The sequence below is a fragment of the Streptopelia decaocto genome (assembly GCF_964273445.1).
Source record: "Streptopelia decaocto genome assembly, chromosome: 28".
Classification (NCBI taxonomy): Eukaryota; Metazoa; Chordata; class Aves; order Columbiformes; family Columbidae; genus Streptopelia; species Streptopelia decaocto.
In genome coordinates, this window is record NC_138683.1 from 9154 (window position 1) to 32492 (window position 23339).

At 61.8% G+C, this 23339-nt stretch overlaps 1 protein-coding gene across 1 annotated transcript; it reads right to left on the reverse strand.

Annotated features, from left to right (window-relative positions):
• Positions 1–856: 856 nt before the first annotated feature.
• Positions 857–22121, reverse strand: LOC309450768 (transmembrane protease serine 9-like; the record flags this gene model as incomplete). The annotated part of the gene is made up of 10 exons (XM_082073911.1): positions 857–1009; positions 1385–1521; positions 2893–3146; positions 7830–8007; positions 8828–8894; positions 15479–15628; positions 16916–17052; positions 18420–18685; positions 20086–20239; positions 22064–22121. The coding sequence occupies 10 exons, from the start codon at positions 22119–22121 to the stop codon at positions 857–859; spliced, it is 1554 nt and encodes a 517-aa protein (XP_081930037.1).
• Positions 22122–23339: the final 1218 nt, after the last annotated feature.

The window sequence follows — 23339 nt, forward strand, 5'->3', positions numbered from 1 at the left end:
CGTCCTCGTTGTCCATGGTGGCCCAGACCCTTGTCCTTGTGTCCATGGTCATAGTCCTTGGTGGCCAAGCTCCATGGTCCATGGTGGCCCAGATCCATGGTATGGTGGCCAAGATCTTTGTCTTCATGTCCTTGTGGTCCATGGTGGCCCAGACCCATGTCCTTGTGTCCATAGTCATAGTCCATGGTGACCAAGGCCCATGGTGGCCCAGATCATTGTCTTCACGTCCTCGTTGTCCATGGTGGCCCAGACCCATGTCCTTGTGTCCATAGTCATAGTCCATGGTGAATAAGGTCCATGGTGGCCCAGATCATTGTCTTCACATCCTCGTTGTCCCTGGTGGCCCAGACCCTTGTCCTTGTGTCCATGGTCATAGTCCTTGGTGGCCAAGCTCCATGGTCCATGGTGGCCCAGACCCTTGTCCTTGTGGTCCATGGTGGCCCAGACCCATGTCCTTGTGTCCATAGTCATAGTCCATGGTGACCATGGTCCATGGTGGCCCAGATCTTGGTCTTCATGTCCTCGTTGTCCCTGGTGGCCCAGACCCTTGTCCTTGTGTCCATGGTCATAGTCCTTGGTGGCCAAGCTCCATGGTCCATGGTGGCCCAGATCCATGGTATGGTGGCCAAGATCTTTGTCTTCATGTCCTTGTGGTCCATGGTGGCCCAGACCCGTGTCCTTGTGCCCATAGTCATAGTCCATGGTGACCAAGGTCCATGGTGGCCCAGATCTTTGTCTTCATGTCCTCATTGTCCCTGGTGGCCCAGCCCCATGTCCCTGTGCCCATAACGACCCAACCCTTTGTCTCCCCGCCCCCCTCCATCATGGCCCCGCCCCCCGTCCCCATTGCTGGCCCCTAATTGGTCCTCATGGTCCTCTCGATCCAGCCCACGTAGTCGCAGACGCGCGTGTAGACGCCGGGGTGGCCGGGGAGGGCGCAGGTCTGCAGCCCCCACGACACGATGCCCTGCAGGGTCCCGTTGCACGACAGGGGACCCCCCGAGTCACCCTGTGGGGAGGGGACAACGTTGGGGACCCCCCGAGGGCTGGGGGACACGTGGGGGTGACGTTGAGCCATTGGGGGAGAAGGTTCTTGGGCTGGAGGACACGTGGGGATGGGGGGACACCAGGAGACCTTGGGTTGGGGGGGACGGGAGTTGGGGGGACACGTAGATATGGGGGGACACGTAGATTTGGGGGGGACATGTAGATCTGGGGGGGTCCTTGGGGTGGGAATGGGGGGTCACAACATTGGGAGGTCTTGAGAACTTGAGGTTCCTCTTGGGCCAACGCTCCTTGTTCGTGGTGGGGATGGGGGGACTTGTGGGGGGGTCCCTTTTCTCAGGGTGGGTTTGGGGGTGCGGGGGGTGGGGTTTGGGGTTACCTGGCAGGTGTCGGTGCGCTGGTCGCCCGCCCCGGCGCAGAGCATCTGGGGGGTGACGCGCCGCGGGTACGAGCGGCGACATTCGGCCTCCGAGACCACGGTGACGTAGGCGCAGATCAGGTGACGGGGGAGGGTCACTGGGGGGGGTGGGGAGGGGCTTCAGGGTGGCCGGGACACCCCCGGGGGGCTGCCAGGGTCATCCTGGCCTTACTCATAGGTTACTCATAGGTTACTCATAGGTTACTCATGGGTTACTCACAGCTTATGCATCAATTATTTGTAGGTTACAGATCATCCAGTTACTTGTGGGTTAATCTCGGCTACTATAGGTTGGTTTACTATTAGTATGGACTTACTACGACTTTACTAGGGGTTCAACTACAGCTTGGGTTACTATTAATGGGTTTACTACAACTTTACTACAACTTCACTGCAAGGTTTACTACAGAATTTTGTAGTTTACTATGGGTTTACTACAGACTTCCCAAGACTGTACTGTGGGTTTACTATGATGTTACTATGGGTTTACTACAACTTTACTGTGGGTTTAACTCTGTTGACCTTGGCGGGGGGAGTGTTGTTAGTTCCCCAGCCTGACTTTAATCTGGGTTTATGATTATGTTGCTATGGCTTATTATGATGTTACTATGGGTTTACTACAACTTAATTTTACTATGTATTCAGCCCTGCTTGCCTTGGAGGGTTTACTATGGGGTTACTACAGGTTTACTACAATGTTACTGGGTATTTAATGGCTCACCTAAGGGGGTGATGACACTTCCCCAGCCTAAGTTTACTGCGGGTTTACTATGGTGTTACTATGAGTTTACTATGATGTTTCTACAGGTTTACTATGTGTTTAACTCCATTTGCTGCTCACCTTGGGGGCTGGTGACGGTTCCCCAGACTAGGTTTACTATGGTGATACTATGGAGTTACTATGGTGATACTATGGGGTTACTACAGGTTTCCTATGTGGTCAAGGGCTCACCTTGGGGGCTGGTGACAGTTCCCCAGCCTACTATGGGATTACTACAGGTTTACTACAAGGTTACTACAGGTTCACTATGTGGTCAAGGGCTCACCTTAGGGGCTGGTGACAGTTCCCCAGTCTACTACGGGGTTACTACAGGTTTACTATGGGGTTACTACAGGTTCACTATGTGATCAAGGGGTCACCTTGGGGGCTGGTGACAGTTCCCCAGCCTACTATGGGGTTATTACAGGTTTACTACAAGGTTACTACAGGTTCGCTATGGATCGCAGGGCTCACCTTGGGGGCTGGTGACGGTCCCCAGCCTACTACAGGTTTACTACAAGGTTACTACAGGTTTCCTATGTGGTCAAGGGCTCAGCTTGGGGGCTGGTGACCGTCCCCAGCCTACTACAAGGTTACTACAGGTTCGCTAAGGGTCGCAGGGCTCACCTTGGGGGCTGGTGACCGTCCCCAGCCTACTACAGGTTTACTACAAGGTTACTACAGGTTCGCTAAGGGTCGCAGGGCTCACCTTGGGGGCTGGTGACTGTCCCCCAGCCCGACACGAGGCAGGTGGCGCCGGGGGGGGCGCAGGCGCGGGGGAGGGGGAGGGGCCGCACGGCGCGGCCCAGCTGGGCCGGCCGGTCCAGTCTGACCAATAGGAGGTCGTTCTGCAGGGTGGCGGGGTCGTAGGCCGGGTGGGGGATGGTCCGCGCCGCCCGGCGCTCCTGCTCCGTCCCCTCCCGCCGCTGCAGGTCGTTCTCCCCCAGGCGCAGGCGCAGCCCCCTGCAGGGACAGGGGACACTGGGGGACATGGGGACAGTGGGGGATGTGGGGACACGGGGGGATGTGGGGGATGTGGGGAGAGTGGGGGACATGGGGAGAGTGGGGGACATGGGGACAGTGGGGGGGACATGGGGAGAGTGGGGGACATGGGGACATTGTGGGGGACATGGGGACAGTGGGGGACACGGGGACAGGGGGGGATGTGGGGACAGTGGGGAACACGGGGACAGTGGGGGTATATGGGGACACTGGGGGACATGGGGACATTGGGAGGGACATGGGGAGAGTGGGGGACATGGGGAGAGTGGGGGGACATGGGGTGGAGAGGGGGTTGGGGACATGGGGACATTGTGGGGGACATGGGGACAGTGGGGGACACGGGGACATGGGGACAGTGGGGGAGGTGGGGACAGTGGGGGACAATGGGACAGTGGGGGTATATGGGGTGGAGAGGGGGTTGGGGACATTGTGGGGGACATGGGGACAGTGGGGAATGTGGGGACAGTGGGGGACACGGGGAGAGTGGGGAACATGGGGACAGTGGGGGGACATGGGGTGGAGAGGGGGTTGGGGACATTGTGGGGGACATGGGGACAGTGGGGATATGGGGACATTATGGGACATGGGGACATGGGGACAGTGGGGGATGTGGGGACATTGGGGGACACGGGGACATGGGGACAGTGGGGGATGTGGGGACAGTGGGGGGGATATGGGGTGGAGAGGGGGTTGGGGACATGGGGACATTGTGGGGGACATGGGGACATTGTGGGGGACATGGGGAGAGTGGGGGACACGGGGGGACAGTGGGGGACATGGGGACAGTGGGGGATGTGGGGAGAGTGGGGGACATGGGGAGAGTGGGCGGGACATGGGGTGGAGAGGGGGTTGGGGACATGGGGACAGTGGGGGATGTGGGGACATGGGGGGACATGGGGACAGTGGGGGAGATGTGGGGACATGGGGGGACATGGAGACATTGGGGGGGATGTGGGGACAGTGGGGGACATGGGGGGATGTGGGGACATTGGGGCATGTGGGGACAGTGGGAGACATGGGGACAGTGGGGGGGGTGGGGAGAGTGGGGGACATGGGGACACTGGGGGACATGGGGACAGTGGGGGACATGGGGAGAGTGGGGGACATGGGGACAGTGGGGGGACATGGGGACAGTGGGGGGGACAGGGGGAGAGTGGGGGACATGGGGACAGTGGGGGACATGGGGACAGTGGGGGGACATGGGGAGAGTGGGGGACATGGGGACAGTGGGGGGACATGGGGAGAGTGGGGGACATGGGGACAGTGGGGGGATGTGGGGACAGTGGGGGGACATGGGGAGAGTGGGGGACATGGGGACACTGGGGGACACGGGGACAGTGGGGAACACGGAGACACTGGGGGACATGGGGACAGTGGGGGGGACATGGGGACAGTGGGGGACATGGGGACAGTGGGGGTATATAGGGTGGAGAGGGGGTTGGGGACATTGTGGGGGACATGGGGACAGTGGGGATATGGGGACATTATGGGACACGGGGACATGGGGACAGTGGGGGACATGGGGACAGTGGGGGACATGGGGACAGTGGGGGTATATGGGGTGGAGAGGGGGTTGGGGACATGGGGACATTGTGGGGGACATGGGGACAGTGGGGGACACGGGGACATGGGGACAGTGGGGGAGGTGGGGACAGTGGGGGACACGGGGACAGTGGGGGTATATGGGGTGGAGAGGGGGTTGGGGACATTGGGGGGGACATGGGGACAGTGGGGAATGTGGGGACATTATGGGACATGGGGACAGTGGGGGACACGGGGACATGGGGACAGTGGGGGAGGTGGGGACAGTGGGGGACAATGGGACAGTGGGGGTATATGGGGTGGAGAGGGGGTTGGGGACATTGGGGGGGACATGGGGACAGTGGGGAATGTGGGGACATTATGGGACATGGGGACAGTGGGGGACACGGGGACATGGGGACAGTGGGGGAGGTGGGGACAGTGGGGGACATGGGGACAGTGGGGGTATATGGGGTGGAGAGGGGGTTGGGGACATTGGGGGGGACATGGGGACAGTGGGGAATGTGGGGACAGTGGGGGACATGGGGACAGGGGGGGACATGGGGACAGTGGGGGTATATGGGGTGGAGAGGGGGTTGGGGACATTGTGGGGGACATGGGGACAGTGGGGATATGGGGACATTGGGGGACACGGGGACATGGGGACAGTGGGGGACATGGGGACAGTGGGGGGGGGGTGGGGACAGTGGGGGACATGGGGACAGTGGGGGTATATGGGGTGGAGAGGGCGTTGGGGACATTGTGGGGGACATGGGGACAGTGGGGATATGGGGACATTGGGGGACACGGGGACATGGGGACAGTGGGGGATATGGGGACAGTGGGGGGGGGGTGGGGACAGTGGGGGTATATGGGGTGGAGAGGGGGTTGGGGACATTGTGGGGGACATGGGGACAGTGGGGATATGGGGACATTATGGGACACGGGGACATGGGGACAGTGGGGGGGACATGGGGACAGTGGGGGATGTGGGGACATTGGGGGACACGGGGACATGGGGACATTGTTGGGGACATGGGGACAGTGGGGAACATGGGGACACTGGGGGATACGGGGACACTGGGGGACATGGAGACATTGGGGGGGATGTGGGGACAGTGGGGGGACATGGGGTGGAGAGGGGGTTGGGGACATGGGGACAGTGGGGGGACGTGGGGACAGTGAGGGACGTGGGGATATGGGGGGATGTGGTGTCCCCATCCCCACACTGTGTCCCCATGGGGTGTCCCCATGGTGTCCCCCCCAGTTTCCCCATCCCCATGAGTGTCCCCATCCCCACACTGTGTCCCCATGGTGTCCCCAGTGTCCCCATGGTGTCCCCATCCCCACACTGTGTCCCCATGGTGTCCCCAGTGTCCCCATGGTGTCCCCATCCCCACACTGTGTCCCCGTGGTGTCCCCACGGTGTCCCCCCCAGTTTCCCCATCCCCACAGTGTCCCCATGGGTGTCCCCCCATTGTCCCCATGCTGTCCCCATGGTGTCCCCATCCACACACTGTGTCCCTATGGGGTGTCCCCATGGTGTCCCCCCCAGTTTCCCCATCCCCATGAGTGTCCCCATCCCCACACTGTGTCCCCATGGTGTCCCCAGTGTCTCCATGAGTGTCCCCATCCCCACACTGTGTCCCCATGGGGTGTCCCCATGGTGTCCCCCCATGGTGTCCCCCCCAGTTTCCCCATCCCCATGAGAGTCCCCATCCCCACACTGTGTCCCCGTGGTGTCCCCACGGTGTCCCCCCCAGTTTCCCCATCCCCACAGTGTCCCCACGGGTGTCCCCCCGTTGTCCCCATGCTGTCCCCATGGTGTCCCCATCCACACACTGTGTCCCCATGGGTGTCCCCATGGTGTCCCCATCCCCACACTGTGTCCCCGTGGTGTCCCCACGGTGTCCCCCCCAGTTTCCCCATCCCCACAGTGTCCCCACGGGTGTCCCCCCGTTGTCCCCATGCTGTCCCCATGGTGTCCCCATCCCCACACTGTGTTCCCATGGGGTGTCCCCATGGTGTCCCCCCATGGTGTCCCCCCCAGTTTCCCCATCCCCATGAGTGTCCCCATCCCCACACTGTGTCCCCATGGTGTCCCCAGTGTCCCCATGGTGTCCCCATCTCCACACTGTGTCCCCATGGGTGTCCCCCTGTTGTCCCCATGGTGTCCCCATCCCCACACTGTGTCCCCATGGGGTGTCCCCACAGGTGTCCCCGTTGTCCCTGCGCTGTCCCCATCTCCACAGTGTCCCCACGGGGTGTCCCCATTGTCCCCATGGTGTCCCCACAGTGTCCCCACGGGGTGTCCCCGTTGTCCCCATGGTGTCCCCAGAGTGTCCCCACGGGTGTCCCCATTGTCCCCATGGTGTCCCCACAGTGTCCCCACGGGGTGTCCCCATTGTCCCCATGGTGTCCCCAGAGTGTCCCCACGGGTGTCCCCGTTGTCCCCGCGCTGTCCCCATCTCCACAGTGTCCCCACGGGGTGTCCCCGTTGTCCCCATGGTGTCCCCACAGTGTCCCCATGGGTGTCCCCGTTGTCCCTGCGCTGTCCCCATCTCCACAGTGTCCCCACGGGGTATCCCCATTGTCCCCATGGTGTCCCCAGAGTGTCCCCACGGGTGTCCCCGTTGTCCCACGCTGTCCCCACAGTGTCCCCACGGGTGTCCCCGTTGTCCCCGCGCTATCCCCATCTCCACAGTGTCCCCACGGGGTGTCCCCATTGTCCCCATGGTGTCCCCAGAGTGTCCCCACGGGTGTCCCCGTTGTCCCACGCTGTCCCCACAGTGTCCCCACAGGTGTCCCCGTTGTCCCTGCGCTATCCCCATCTCCACAGTGTCCCCACGGGGTGCCCCCATTGTCCCCATGGTGTCCCCACAGTGCCCCCACGGGTGTCCCCGTTGTCCCCGCGCTGTCCCCATCTCCACAGTGTCCCCACGGGGTGTCCCCGTTGTCCCCATGGTGTCCCCAGAGTGTCCCCACGGGTGTCCCCGTTGTCCCCGCGCTGTCCCCATGGTGTCCCCATCCCCACAGTGTCCCACAGTGTCCCCACGGGGTGTCCCCACGCTGTCCCCACAGTGTCCCCATGGTGTCCCCATGGTGTCCCCGCGCTGTCCCCACCTGCGGTTGCAGTGGGCGGCCGACAGCACCCAGGAGTCGCCGATCAGCACCCCCCCGCAGCGCACGGGCGCGTAGATGAACACCTGCCAGGGCTGGGACAGGGGGACGCACGGGTACCCCCCGATGATGCGGTCGTCGTCACCGGGGACGCCGCGGGGGACCTGTCCCCAAGAGCCACCTGCGGGGACATGATATGGGATATGGGATATGGGGACATTGGGGGATAAGGGGATATGGGGACATTGGGGGATATGGGGATATGGGATATGGGGACAGGGGGACATGGGGACAGGGGGACGCACGGGTACCCCCCGATGATGCGGTCGTCGTCACCGGGGACGCCGCGGGGGGCGCGTCCCCAAGAGCCACCTGCGGGGACGTGGGGACATGGGACGTGGGATATGGGATAGGGGATATGGGATATGGGAACATTGGGGGATAAGGGGATATGGGGACATTGGGGGATATGGGGATATGGGATATGGGGACAGGGGGACATTGGGGGATATGGGGACAGGGGGACACACGGGTACCCCCCGATGATGCGGTCATCGTCACCAGGGACACCGCGGGGGACCTGTCCCCAAGAGCCACCTGCGGGGACATGATATGGGATATGGGATATGGGGACATTGGGGGATATGGGATATGGGGACAGGGGGACGCACGGGTACCCCCCGATGATGCGGTTGTCGTCACCGGGGACGCCACGGGGGGCGCATCCCCAAGAGCCACCTGCGGGGACATGGGACATGGGACGTGGGATATGGGGACAGGGGGACAGGGGGATATGGGGACAGGGGGACAGGGGGATATGGGGACAGGGTGACATGGGGATATGGGGACAGGGGGATATGGGGATATGGGATATAGGATATGGGGACATGGGATATGGGGACATGGGATATGGGGACATGGGGATGTGGGGACATGGGGATGTGGGGACATGGGGACAGGGGGATATGGGGACAGGGGGATATGGGGACAGGGGGACGCACGGGTACCCCCCGATGATGCGGTCGTCGTCACCGGGGACGCCGCGGGGGACCTGTCCCCAAGAGCCACCTGCGGGGACATGATATGGGATATGGGATATGGGGACATTGGGGGATATGGGATATGGGATATGGGGACAGGGGGGACAGGGGGACATGGGGACAGGGGGACGCACGGGTACCCCCCGATGATGCGGTTGTCGTCACCGGGGACGCCGCGGGGGGCGCGTCCCCAAGAGCCACCTGCGGGGACGTGGGACATGGGACGTGGGATATGGGGACAGGGGGACAGGGGGACATGGGGACAGGGTGACATGGGGATATGGGGACAGGGGGACATGGGGATATGGGGACAGGGGGATATGGGGATATGGGATATAGGATATGGGGACATGGGGATATGGGGACATGGGGATGTGGGGACATGGGGACAGGGGGACATGGGGACAGGGGGATATGGGGACAGGGGGACACACGGGTACCCCCCGATGATGCGGTCGTCGTCACCGGGGACGCCACGGGGGACCTGTCCCCAAGAGCCACCTGCAGGGACATGATATGGGATATGGGATATGGGGACATTGGGGGATATGGTATATGGGGACAGTGGGACAGGGGGATATGGGATATGGGGACAGGGGGACGCACGGGTACCCCCCGATGATGCGGTTGTCGTCACCGGGGACGCCGCGGGGGGCACGTCCCCAAGAGCCACCTGCGGGGACGTGGGACATGGGATATGGGATATGGGATATGGGATATGGGACAGGGGGACATTGGGGGATATGGGGACAGGGGGACGCACGGGTACCCCCCGATGATGCGGTCGTCGTCACCGGGGACACCGCGGGGGACCTGTCCCCAAGAGCCACCTGCGGGGACATGATACGGGATATGGGATATGGGATATGGGGACATTGGGGGATATGGGATATGGGGACAGGGGGACGCACGGGTACCCCCCGATGATGCAATTGTTGTCACCGGGGACACCGCGGGGGGCGCGTCCCCAAGAGCCACCTGCAGGGACGTGGGGACATGGGGCATGGGATATGGGATATGGGATATGGGATAGGGGATATGGGGGGAGGGGGACATTGGGGACAGGGGGACATGGGGATATGGGGATATGGGGAAATGGGGATGTGGGGACAGGGGGACATGGGGATACGGGGATATAGGGACAGGGTGACATAGGGATATGGGGACATGGGGATGTGGGGACAGGGGGACATTGGGGACGGGGACATGGGGATACGGGGATATGGGGACAGGGGGACATGGGGACAGGGGGATATGGGGACAGGGGGACATGGGGACAGGGGGACGCACGGGTACCCCCCGATGATGCGGTCGTCGTCACCGGGGACGCCGCGGGGGACCTGTCCCCAAGAGCCACCTGCGGGGACGTGGGGACATGGGACGTGGGATATGGGATATGGGATATGGGATATGGGGGGAGGGGGACATTGGGGACAGGGGGACATGGGGATATGGGGAAATGGGGATGTGGGGACAGGGGGACATGGGGACAGGGGGACATGGGGATACGGGGATATAGGGACAGGGTGACATAGGGATATGGGGACATGGGGATGTGGGGACAGGGGGACATTGGGGACGGGGACATGGGGATACGGGGATATAGGGACAGGGTGACATAGGGATATGGGGACATGGGGATATAGAGACAGGGGGATGTGGGGACGTGGGGATATGGGGACATGGGGATATGGGGACATGGGATATGGGGACATTGGGGGATATGGGGACATGGGGTTATGGGACAGGGAGACGTGGGGACATTGGGGGATATGGGGACAGGGGGACATGGGGACAGGGGGACATTGGGGGATATGGGGACATGGGATATGGGGACATGGGGACAGACAGGGGGACATGGGGATATGGGGACAGGGGGACATGGGGGATATGGGGACAGGGGGATATGGGGACATGGGATGTGGGACAGTGGGATATGGGGACGTGGGGACATGGGAACATTAAAGGATATAGGGACATGGGGACAGGGTGACATAGGGATATGGGGACAGGTGGATATGAGGACATGGGGATATGGGGACATGGGGATATAGGGACGGGGGATATGGGGACGTTGGGGGATATGGGGACAGGGGGACACGAGGGGACACGTGTGTACCCGCCAGCAGCAGCAGCAGCAGCAGCGTGTGGGGCAGCAGCTCCATGGCCTGGGGGGGACACGAAGGTTTGTCCTGGTGTCCCCCCGTCCTGGTGTCCCCCGTGTGTCCCAACTTCCTTCCTTCCTTCCTTCCTTCCTTCCTTCCTTCCTTCCTTCCTTCCTTCCTTCCTCCCTTCCTCCCTTCCTCCCTTCCTCCCTTCCTCCCTTCCTCCCTTCCTCCCTTCCTCCCTTCCTCCCTTCCTCCCTTCCTCCCTCCCTCCCTCCCTCCCTCCCTTCCTCCCTTCCTCCCTTCCCACTTCCATCCTCCTTCCTTCCTTCCCACTTTTCTTCCTCCTTCCATCCCATTCCCTTCCTCCCTCTTTCCTCCTTCCTTCCTCCTTCCTCCTCCCACACTTCCGTCCTTACTTCCCCTTCCATCCTCCTTCTTGGCCCCTTCCTTCTCCTTCCCTTCCTTCTCTCCCCTTTCTATCGCTTTTCCATCCCTCCTTCCTTCCTTCTTCCATCCCTCCTTCCTTCCTCCTCTCCCACTTCCGTCCTCATTACTTCCCTTCCCTTCCCTTCCCTTCCCTTCCCTTCCCTTCCCTTCCCTTCCCTTCCCTTCCCTTCCCTTCCCTTCCCTTCCCTTCCCTTCCCTTCCCTTCCCTTCCCTTCCCTTCCCTTCCCTTCCCTTCCCTTCCCTTCCCTTCCCTTCCCTTCCTCCTCCTCTTCTTCCACCCTCTTCCCTTCGTCCTTCTCTTCCTATTTCCACCCCTTCCCTTCCTCCCTCCTTCCTATTTCCTTCTGTTCCTTCTTCTCTTCCTATTTCCTTCCCTTCCTCCTTCTCTTCCTCTTCCACCCCCTTCCACCTTCTCTCCCTATTTCCTTCCCTTCCTCCTTCTCTTCCTATTTCCACCCCCTTCCCTTCCCTTCCTCCTCCTCTCCCCATTTCCTCCTCTTCCTCCTCCCGTTTCCTCCCCCTCCGTGTCCCCTGTGTCACCTCCCGTGTCCCCCGTGTCCCCGTGTCACCTCCCGTGTCCCCCGTGTCCCCCGTGTCACCTCCCGTGTCCCCGCGTCTCGTCGCAGCCTCCGGGTGCCCACGGGTGGCGCTTGGGGGGGGGGGGTTTTGTCACCGAGTGGGAGGGGCCGGGTCACGTGGTCCCGCCCCTGGCATGGGGGAGGGGCCAGGGATGGGGGAAGGGGAGTCCCAGGGGACCCAGGCGTTCGGGTCACCCCTATGTGCCTCCCAATAACCCCAGGGGACCCAGGCGTCCGGGACCTGTACCCCCCACGTCCCTCCCAGTAATCCCAGGGGACCCAGGCGTCCGGATGCCCCCATGTCCCCCCAGTAATCCCAGGGGACCCAGGCGTCCGGGTCCCCTCAATAACCCCAGAGGACCCAGGCGTCCGGGACCTGCACCCCCTATGTCCATCCCAATAACCCCAGGGGACCCAGGCATCCAGGTACCCCCCATATTGCCCCAATAATCCCAGGGGACCCAGGCGTCCGGGCCCCCTATGTCCCCCCAATAACCCCAAGGGACCCAGGCGTCCGGGCCCCCTATGTCCCCCCAATAACCCCAGGGGACCCAGGCGTCCGGGCCCCCTATGTCCCCCCAATAACCCCAAGGGACCCAGGCATCTGCACCCCCTATGTCCCCCCAATAACCCCAAGGGACCCAGGCGTTCGGGCCCCCCATGTCCCCCCAATAACCCCAGGGGACCCAGGCGTCCGGGCCCCCCAGTTGCTCCCAGTTCTCCCCATACCAGATCTCGAGATCTCCCAGTTCACCCGGGCCGGGATGGGGGAGGAGGCGATTCCCGGACGCCTGGGTTCCCTGCCAGCACCCCGGGGCAGATCGGGGCGTTCGTGGGTGCCAGGACGCCTGGGTCCCCTCCCGACGCGGCTTTACCGAAGCTCCACGGTGGCCGCCCTGGCCCCTGGGCCTCAGTTTCCCTCTGGCCTCGTTATCTGCCCTAATTACCCCCTAACGAAGCCGGGGCGGGGCCACCGTTGGCCCCGTTGACTCAACGCCTCCCCCCTCCATTTGCTGACTCAGCACATTTTCGCTCCCATTTGGCCCCATTTGCCCCCACACAAGGTTCTGGAGATGCTGGGGGGTTTATTGGGGTTGGGGGGGGGGATCTGGGAGGGGTTGGGGGTCAAGGTGGGGGACGGGACCACCATGGGGGCGTCTACAGGGGGTCAACACAATGATGGTGGGGTCAATGGTGAGGTTGGTCCATCATGGTGGGGTCTATGGTGGGTTCAGTCCATCATGGTGGGGTCAATGGTGGGTTCAGTCCATCATGGTAGGGTCTATGGTGGGTTCGGTCCATCATGGTGGGGTCTATGGTGGGTTCAGTCCACCATGGTGGGGTCTATGGTGGGGTTGGTCCATCATGGTGCGGTCAATGGTGGGGTTGGTCCATCATGGTGGGGTCAATGGTGACTTGGTCCATCATGGTGGGGTCTATGGTGGGTTCGGTCCATCATGGTGGGGTCTATGGTGGGTTCAGTCCACCATGGTGGGGTCTATGGTGGGGTTGGTCCATCATGGTGCAGTCAATGGTGGGGTTGGTCCATCATGGTGGGGTCAATGGTGACTTGGTCCATCATGGTGGGGTCAATGGTGGGTTCAGTCCATCATGGTGGGGTCAATGGTGGGTTCGGTTCATCATGGTGGGGTCAATGGTGGGTTCAGTCCATCATGGTGGGATCAATGGTGGGTTCAGTCCATCATGGTGGGGTCAATGGTGAGGTTGGTCCATCATGGTGGGGTCAATGGTGGGTTCAGTCCATCATGGTGGGGTCAATGGTGGGTTCGGTTCATCATGGTGCGGTCAATGGTGGGGTTGGTCCATCATGGTGGGGTCAATGGTGACTTGGTCCATCATGGTGGGGTCAATGGTGGGTTCAGTCCATCATGGTGGGGTCAATGGTGGGTTCGGTTCATCATGGTGGGGTCAGTGGTGGGGTTGGTCCATCATGGTGGGGTCAATGGTGACTTGGTCCATCATGGTGGGGTCAATGGTGGGGTTGGTCCATCATGGTGGGGTCAATGGTGACTTGGTCCATCATGGTGGGATCAATGGTGGGTTCAGTCCATCATGGTGGGGTCAATGGTGAGGTTGGTCCATCATGGTGGGGTCAATGGTGGGTTCAGTCCATCATGGTGGGGTCTATGGTGGGTTCGGTTCATCATGGTGGGGTCAATGGTGGGGTTGGTCCATCCATGGTGGGGTCAATCCAACGATGATGGTATCAGTCTGGTCCATGGTGGGGTTGGTCCATCTTGGTGGGGTCTATGGTGGGGTCGGTCCATCTCTGGTAGGGTTGGTCCATCATGGTGGGGTCAACCCAACCACGATGGTGTCAGTCTGGTCAATGGTGGGGTCAGTCTGTTCCATGGTGGCATCTCTGGTGGGGTTGGTCCATCCATGGTGGGGTCAACTCAACCATGATGAGATCAGTCTGGTCCATGGTGGGAGCTATGGTGGGGTCTGTCCATCCATTGTGGGGTCAATCCAACCATGATGGGGCCAGTCTTGTCAATGGTGGGGTGGGTCCATCCATGGTGGCATCTCTGGTGGGGTCGGTCCATCATGGTAGGGTCAACCCAACGATGATGGGATCAGTTTGGTCCATGGTGGGGTCTGTCCATCTCTGGTGGGCTTGGTCCATCCACGGTGGGCTTGGTCAAACCATGGTGGGCTTGGTCCATCCATGGTGGGATCTGTGGTGCGGCCAGGCCATCTCTAGTCAGATCTGTGGTTGACTTGGTCCATCACTGGTGGGTTTTGTCTATCCATGGTGGGGTCTATGGTAGGGACAGTCCAGTCATGGTGGGCTTCGTCCCTCCATGGTAGGGTTGATCCACGCATGGTGGGGTCAGTCCAGTCACAGAGGCGTTGGTGGTAGGTTCAATCCATCCCTGGTGGCATCAGCATGTCCATGGTTGGGTTGGCGGGTCCATGGTTGGGTTGATGGGTCCATGGTTGGGTTGATGGGTCCATGGTTGGGTTGGCGGGTCCATGGTTGGGTTGGTGGGTTCATGGTTGGGTTGGCAGGTTCATGGTGGGATTGACAGGTCTATGGTTGGGTTGATGGGTTCATGGCAGGGTTGGTGAGTCCATGGTTGGGTTGATGGGTCCATGGCGGGGTCTGTGGGTCCATGGCGGGGTCTGTGGGTCCATGGTTGGGTTGGCGGGTCCATGGTTGGGTTGGTGGGTTCATGGTTGGTTTGGCGGGTCCATGGTTGGGTTGGTGGTTCTCTGGCAGGGTTGATGGGTTCATGGTTGGGTTGGTGGGTCCATGGTTGGGTTGGTGGGTCCATGGTGGGGTTGGTGAGTCCATGGTTGGGTTGATGGGTCCATGGTGGGGTCTGTGGGTCCATGGTTGGGTTGGCGGGTCCATGGTTGCGTTGGGGGGTTCATGGTTGGGTTGGCGGGTCCATGGTGGTGTTGGTGGGTCCATGGCTGGGTTGGTGGGTCCATGGCTGCCTGAGGAGGTCTCAGGTGTCCCCAATGGTCTCCAGGATCCAGGGCAGGTAGCTGTAGACCTGGCTGTAGACCCCTGGCCTCCCCGCCTGCCCGCAGGGGTGGTCGCCCCAGGACACGATGCCCTGCAGGACCCCGTCACACACCAGAGGTCCCCCCGAGTCACCCTGGGGACAAAAGGGACCGTGGCAGGACCTTGGTCACAGACCTTGGCCAGGGAGGGGACACCAGGGAGGGGACACATGGCCACTGGTGGGGATGGCTGCCCCTGAGACCTGGGGACAGTGAGGTGACCAGGGTGGGGTGGCAGGGGCTGAAGAGAGGTGACCATGGGACATGGAGATGAGACATGGAGATGTGGTGGTGGGACATGGGGACATGGTGATGGGACATGGGGGTGTGGCTGTAGAACATGGTGAGGGGCCATGGGGACATGGGGACATGGTGATGGGACATGGGGACATGGTGATGGGACATGGAGATGTGGTGATGGGACATGGAGATGTGAAGATGGGACATGGGGACATGGTGATGGGACATGGGGATGTGGCTGTAGAACATGGTGAGGGGACATGGGGACATGGTGATGGGACATGGGGACATGATGATGGGACATGGGGACATGGTGATGGGACATGGAGATGTGGTGATGGGACATGGAGATGTGGTGATGGGACGGGGGACATGGTGATGGGACATGGGGACATGGTGATGGGGCATGGAGATGTGGTGATGGGACATGAGGACATGGTGATAGGACATGTGGATGTGGCTGTAGAACATGGTGAGGGGCCATGGGGACATGGGGCCATGATGGGACATAGAAATGTGGTGATGGGACATGGAGATGTGGTGATGGGACATGGGGACATGGAGATATGGTGATGGGACATGGGGACATGGTGATAGGACATGGGGATGTGGCTGTAGAACATGGTGAGGGGCCATGGGGACCCAGGGATGTGATGAGACGTGGGGACATGGTGATGGGACATGGGGATGTGGTGATGGGACACGGAGATGTGGTGATGGGACAGGGGGACATGGTGATGGGACATGGAGACTTGGGGTCATGGGAACATGGTGAGGGGCCATGGGGATGTGGTGATGGGACGTGGGGACATGGTGATGGGACATGGAGACTTGGGGTCATGGGAACATGGTGAGGGGCCATGGGGATGTGGTGATGGGACATGGGGACATGGTGATGGGACATGGAGCTGCGGTGATGGGACATGGAGATGCGGTGATAGGACATGGGGACATGGTGATAGGACATGGGATGTGGTGATGGGTCGTGGGGACATGTGGACATGATGGAACATGGGGACATGGTGATGGGACATGGAGATGTGGTGGTGGGGCATGGGGACATGGGGACATGGTGATGGGACATGGAGATGTAGTGACGGGCCATGGGGACATGGGGACATGGTGATGGGCCATGGCGGTACCTGGCAGGAGTCCTTGCCGCCCCCATCCACGCCGGCGCACAGCATGTCCTCGGTGACCTTGGTGCCATAGGCCGTCCGGCAGGCGGTGTCACTCACCACGGTGACATTCACGCACTGGGGGGTGTCGGGGTAGGACTCTGGGGACACACGTGGACAACGGGGGTCAGGGACCATGGAGATGCCACCAGCCAACCCAAGGCAGGTTGAGGTGACCATCCCTTGATCACACGTGTCCGTTGACCATGGAGATGCCACCACCCAACCCAAGGTAGGTTGAGGTGACCACCCCTTGGTCACATGGGTGTCACCTGCAGAGGTGCCACCATCCAACCCAAGGAAGCTTGAGGTGACCGACCATTGGACAGACATGTCCCTTGACCATGGAGATGCCACCACCCAACCCAAGGCAGGTTGAGTTGACCATCTCTTAGTCACACGTGTCCCATTGACCACGAGATGTCACCAGCCAACCCAAGGAAGCTTGAGGTCACCATGGAGATGCCACCAGCCAACCCAAGGCAGGTTGAGGTGACCATCTCTTAGTCACACGTGCCCCATTGACCATGGAGATGCCACCACCCACCCCAAGGCAGTTGGGGTGACCATCCCTTGGTCACCTGTGCCCATTGACCATGGAGATGCTACCACCCAACCCAAGGCAGGTTGAGTTAACCATCCCTTGGTCACACATGCCCCATTGACCATGGAGATGCCACCAGCCAACCCATGGCAGGTTGAGGTGACCATCCCTTAGTCACACGTGCCCCATTGACCATGGAGATGCCACCACCCACCCCAAGGCAGTTGGGGTGACCATCCCTTGGTCACACGTGTCCCATTGACCATGGAGATGCCACCACGCAACCCAAAGAAGTTTGAGTTGACCAACCCTTGGTCACACGTGTCCGTTGACCATGGAGATGCCACCACCCAACCCAAGGCAGGTTGAGGTGACCGTCCCTTGGTCACTTGTGCTCATTGCCCATGGAGATGCCACCACCCAACCCAAGACAGGTTGAGTTAACCATCCCTTGGTCACACATGCCCCATTGACCATGGAGATGCCACCAGCCAACCCATGGCAGGTTGAGGTGACCGTCCCTTGGTCACACGTGTCCGTTGACCATGGAGATGCCACCACCCAACCCAAGGCAGTTGGGGTGACCATCCCTTGGTCACACGTGTCCCATTGACCATGGAGATGCCACCACCCAACCCAAGGCAGGTTGAGGTGACCACCCCTTGGTCACATGGGTGTCACCTGCAGAGGTGCCACCATCCAACCCAAGGAAGCTTGAGGTGACCGACCATTGGACAGACATGTCCCTTGACCATGGAGATGCCACCACCCAACCCAAGGCAGGTTGAGTTGACCATCTCTTAGTCACACGTGTCCCATTGACCATGGAGATGCCACCACCCAACCCAACGTCCATCAAGGTCTCCATCCCCGACCACCTGCAGAGATGCCACCACCCGCCCCGAACGCCTGGGTCCCGCATACCCTGCGGGCTGGTGGTTGTCCCCCAGCCCATGACTGTGCAGTTGTCCCCGGTGGCCGGGGGTCCCTCGGGGAGCCGCAGGGGTTGGACAAAGGGGGTGACACTGAAGGGCGGCTCCACCCGCAGCAGCATCAGGTCGTGGGCGTAGGAGTTGTCACCGTCCAGGGCGTCGAAGCCGGGGTGGACCACGATGTCCACGGCCGTGGCGAACTGCTCCCAGCCCGTGAGCGTGGCCAGGCCGTGCTCCCCAGCGCGCACCTGGATGTGGCTGGGGACAGGGGACACCAGTGGGACGGGGGACACAAGGGACATGGTCATGGAGGGATGGGGACACAAGCCACATGGGCATGGAGGGATGGGGACATGAGGGATGGGGACATGAGGGACATGGTCATGGAGAGATGAGGACATGAGGGGTGGGGACAAGAGGGACATGGTCATGGTGAGATGGGAACATGAGGGATGGGGACATGAGGGGTGGGGACAAGAGGGACATGGTCATAGAGAGATGGGGACAAGAGGGATGGGGACATGAGGGATGGGGACATGGAGAGATGGGGACACAAGGGACATGGTCATGGAGGGATGGGGACACAAGCCACATGGGCATGGAGGGATGGGGACATGAGGGATGGGGACAAGAGGGACATGGTCATGGTGAGATGAGGACATGAGGGACGGGGACAAGAGGGATATGGTCATGGTGAGATGGGGACATGAGGGATGGGGACATGAGGGATGGGGACATGGAGAGATGGGGACACAAGGCACATGGTCATGGAGGGATGGGGACACGAGGGACATGGTCATGGAGATATGGGGACACAAGGCACATGGGCATGGAGGGATGGGGACAAGAGGGATGGGGACATGAGGGGTGGGGACATGAGGGATGGGGACAAGAGGGACATGGTCATGGAGATATGGGGACACAAGGCACATGGGCATGGAGGGATGGGGACAAGAGGGATGGGGACATGAGGGGTGGGGACATGAGGGATGGGGACAAGAGGGACATGGCCATGGAGAGATGTGGACAAGAGGGACATGGTCATGGAGGGATGGGGACATGAGGGAGACAGTTATGGAGGGATGGGGACAAGAGGGACATGGTCATGGAGGGATGGGGACAAGAGGGACATGGTCATGGAGGGATGGGGACAAGAGGGATGGGAACAAGAGGGATGGGGACATGAGGGACATGGTCATGGAGGGATGGGGACAAGAGGGAGATGGTCGTGGAGAGATGGGGACAAGAGGGACATGGCCCCCATTGTCCCCATCGCCCTCAATGTCCCCATTGTCCCCAATGTCCCCATTGCCCTCAGTGCCCCAATTGCCCCCATTGCCCCCATTGCCCCCATTGTCCCCATTGTCCCCAGTGCCCCCATTGCCCCCATTGTCCCGTTAGTCCCCATTATCCCCATTGTCCCTGTTGCCCCACATCCCCCATTTCCTCCATTGTCCCCATCGCCCCCATTGTCCCCAATGTCCCCATTGCCCTCAGTGCCCCAATTGCCCCCATTGCCCCCATCACCCCCATTGCCCTTACTGCCCCCATCTCCCCCATTGTCCCCAGTTCCTCCATAGCCCCCATTGCCCCCAATGTCCCCATTGCCCCCCTCGCCCCCATTGTACCCATATCCCCCATAGCCCCCATTGCCCCACCTGGTCCTGCAGTGCGCGGCGCTGAGCACCCACTGGGTGTTGATCAGGGCCCCCCCGCACTGGTGCTGGTCGAACTGGAACAGCAGCACCAGCCCGGGGTGCCCAAGGGTGGGACACGTGGTGCCCCCAATGATCCGCTCGCCCCACGGCTGCCCTGGGGGGCACGGGGAGGTGGGGGTCATGGGAGAGCCCCCATGTCCACAGGGACCCCCCCCGGACCCACCTTGGGGAACCCCTGTACCCCCATTCCCACGCCATAGCACCCACAGGGACCCCCTATATCCCCATAGACCCCCGCTATACCCACATTGGGGACCCCCCCGTACCCCCATTCCCACCCCATAGCACCCACAGGGACCCCCCCCATATACCCACAGACACCCCCATACCCACCTTGGGAACCCCCATGTACCCCCATTCCCACCCCATAGCACCCACAGAGACCCCCCCATATCCCCTAGGCCCCCCTATACCCACATTGGGTACCCCCCTCTACCCCCATTCCCACGCCATAGCACCCACAGGGACCCCCTATATCCTCATAGACCCCCCTATACCCACATTGGGGACCCCTCTGTACCCGCATTCCCACCCCATAGCACCCACAGGGACCCCCCCCATATCCCCATAAACCCCCCTGGACCCACATTGGGGAGCCCCTGTACCCCAATTCCCACCCCATAGCACCCACAGGGACCCCCCCCATATCCCCAGATTGACCCCCAGAGACCCCCCTACACCCCCATGTGCTCTTTGGGGACTCCCCTGTACCCCAATTCCCACCCCATAGCACCCACAGAGACCCCCCCATATCCCCATAGACCCCCCTATACCCACATTGGGGACCCCCCCGTACCACCATCCCACCCCATAGCACCCACAGGGACCCCCCATATCCCCATAGACCCCCCTATACCCACATTGGGGAGCCCCTGTACCACAATTCCCACCCCATAGCACCCACAGAGACCCCCCATATCCCCATAGACCCCCCTATACCCACATTGGGGACCCCCCCCGTACCCCCATCCCACCCCATAGCACCCACAGGGACCCCCCCATATCCCCATAGACCCCCCCTATACCCACATTGGGTACCCCCCTGTACCCGCATTCCCACCCCATAGCACCCACAGGGACCCCCCCCTATATCCCCATAAACCCCCCTGGACCCACACTGGGGAGCCCCTGTACCCCAATTCCCACCCCATAGCACCCACAAGGACCCCCCCCATATCCCCAGATTGACCCCCAGAGACCCCCCTACACCCCCATGTGCTCTTTGGGGACTCCCCTGTACCCCAATTCCCACCCCATAGCACCCACAGAGACCCCCCATATCCCCATAGACCCCCCTATACCCACATTGGGGACCCCCCCGTACCCCCATCCCACCCCATAACACCCACAGGGACCCCCCATATCCCCATAGACCCCCCTATACCCACATTGGGGAGCCCCTGTACCACAATTCCCACCCCATAGCACCCACAGGGACCCCCATACCCCCAAATTGACCCCCAGGGACCCCCCTGCACCCCCATGTGCTCTTTGGGGACTCCCCTGTACCCCAATTCCCACCCCATAGCACCCACAGAGACCCCCCATATCCCCATAGACCCCCCTATACCCACATTGGGGACCCCCCCCGTACCCCCATCCCACCCCATAGCACCCACAGGGACCCCCCCATATCCCCATAGACCCCCCCTATACCCACATTGGGTACCCCCCTGTACCCCCATTCTTACCCCATAGCACCCACAGGGACCCCCCACATCCCCAAATTGACCCCCAGGAACCCCCCTGCACCCCCATCTGCTCTTTGGGGACCCCCCTGTACCCCCATTCCCACCCCATAGCACCCACAGGGACCCCCCCCCATATCCCCATAGACTCCCCTATACCCACATTGGGGACCCCCCTGTACCCCATCCCCGCCCCATAGCGCCCCATAGCGCCCCCCAAGTCCCCTCACCGGGGGTCGCCATTGCCAGCAGGAGGAGGAGGGGGGTGAGGCCGCGCCGTGGGGCCATGATGGGGGTCGCTATGGGGGGGGGGGTGGGTGGCCCCGCTTATCAAGGCTCTTTGTTAATTATTAACTCGTTAACCGTCCTCCCACGTGTTTGTTTGGTGACTTTAAACAGCAGGTGGCACATTCGCACCCCACCCCCCCCCCCACTTACGGTGTGGGGCTGGTTAAGTGGGGCCCGGATGCCTGGGTCCCTTTGGGTGGCTGTGGGGCTGGGGAAGTGGGTCCCGGACGCCTGGGTCCCTTTGGGTGGCTGTGGGGCTGGGGAAGGGGGACCCGGATGCCTGGGTCCCTTTGGGTGGCTGTGGGGCTGGGGAAGTGGGTCCCGGACGCCTGGGTCCCTTTGGGTGGCTGTGGGGCTGGGGAAGGGGGACCCGGATGCCTGGGTCCCTTGGGGTGGTTGTGGGGCTGGGGAAGGGGGACCCGGACGCCTGGGTCCATTAGGGTGGTTGTGGGGCTGAGGAAGGGGGACCCGGACGCCTGGGTCCATTAGGGTGGTTGTGGGGCTGAGGAAGGGGGACCCGGACGCCTGGGTCCATTAGGGTGGTTGTGGGGCTGGGGAAGTGGGTCCCGGATGCCTGGGTCCCTTTGGGTGGCTGTGGGGCTGGGGAAGTGGGTCCCGGATGCCTGGGTCCCTTTGGGTGGCTGTGGGGCTGGGGAAGTGGGTCCCGGACGCCTGGGTCCCTTTGGGTGGCTGTGGGGCTGGGGAAGGGGGACCCGGATGCCTGGGTCCCTTTGGGTGGCTGTGGGGCTGGGGAAGTGGGTCCTGGACGCCTGGGTCCCTTTGGGTGGCTGTGGGGCTGGTTAAGTGGGTCCCGGACGCCTGGGTCCCTTTGGGTGGCTGTGGGGCTGGGGAAGTGGGTCCCGGATGTCTGGGTCCCTTAGGGTGGCTGTGGGGCTGGGGAAGGGGGACCCGGATGCCTGGGTCCCTTTGGGTGGCTGTGGGGCTGGGGAAGGGGGACCCGGATGCCTGGATCCCTTAGGGTGGCTGTGGGGCTGGGGAAGGGGGACCCGGACGCCTGGGTCCATTAGGGGGGCTGTGGGGCTGGGGAAGGGGGACCCGGACGCCTGGGTCCCTTTGGGTGGCAATGGGGCTGAGGAAGTGGGGCCCGGACGCCTGGGTCCCTTAGGGTGGCTGTGGGGCTGGGGAAGGGGGACCCGGATGCCTGGGTCCCCTACAGCATCTATGGGGTCACATGGGGCAGCCCCGGATGCCTGGGTC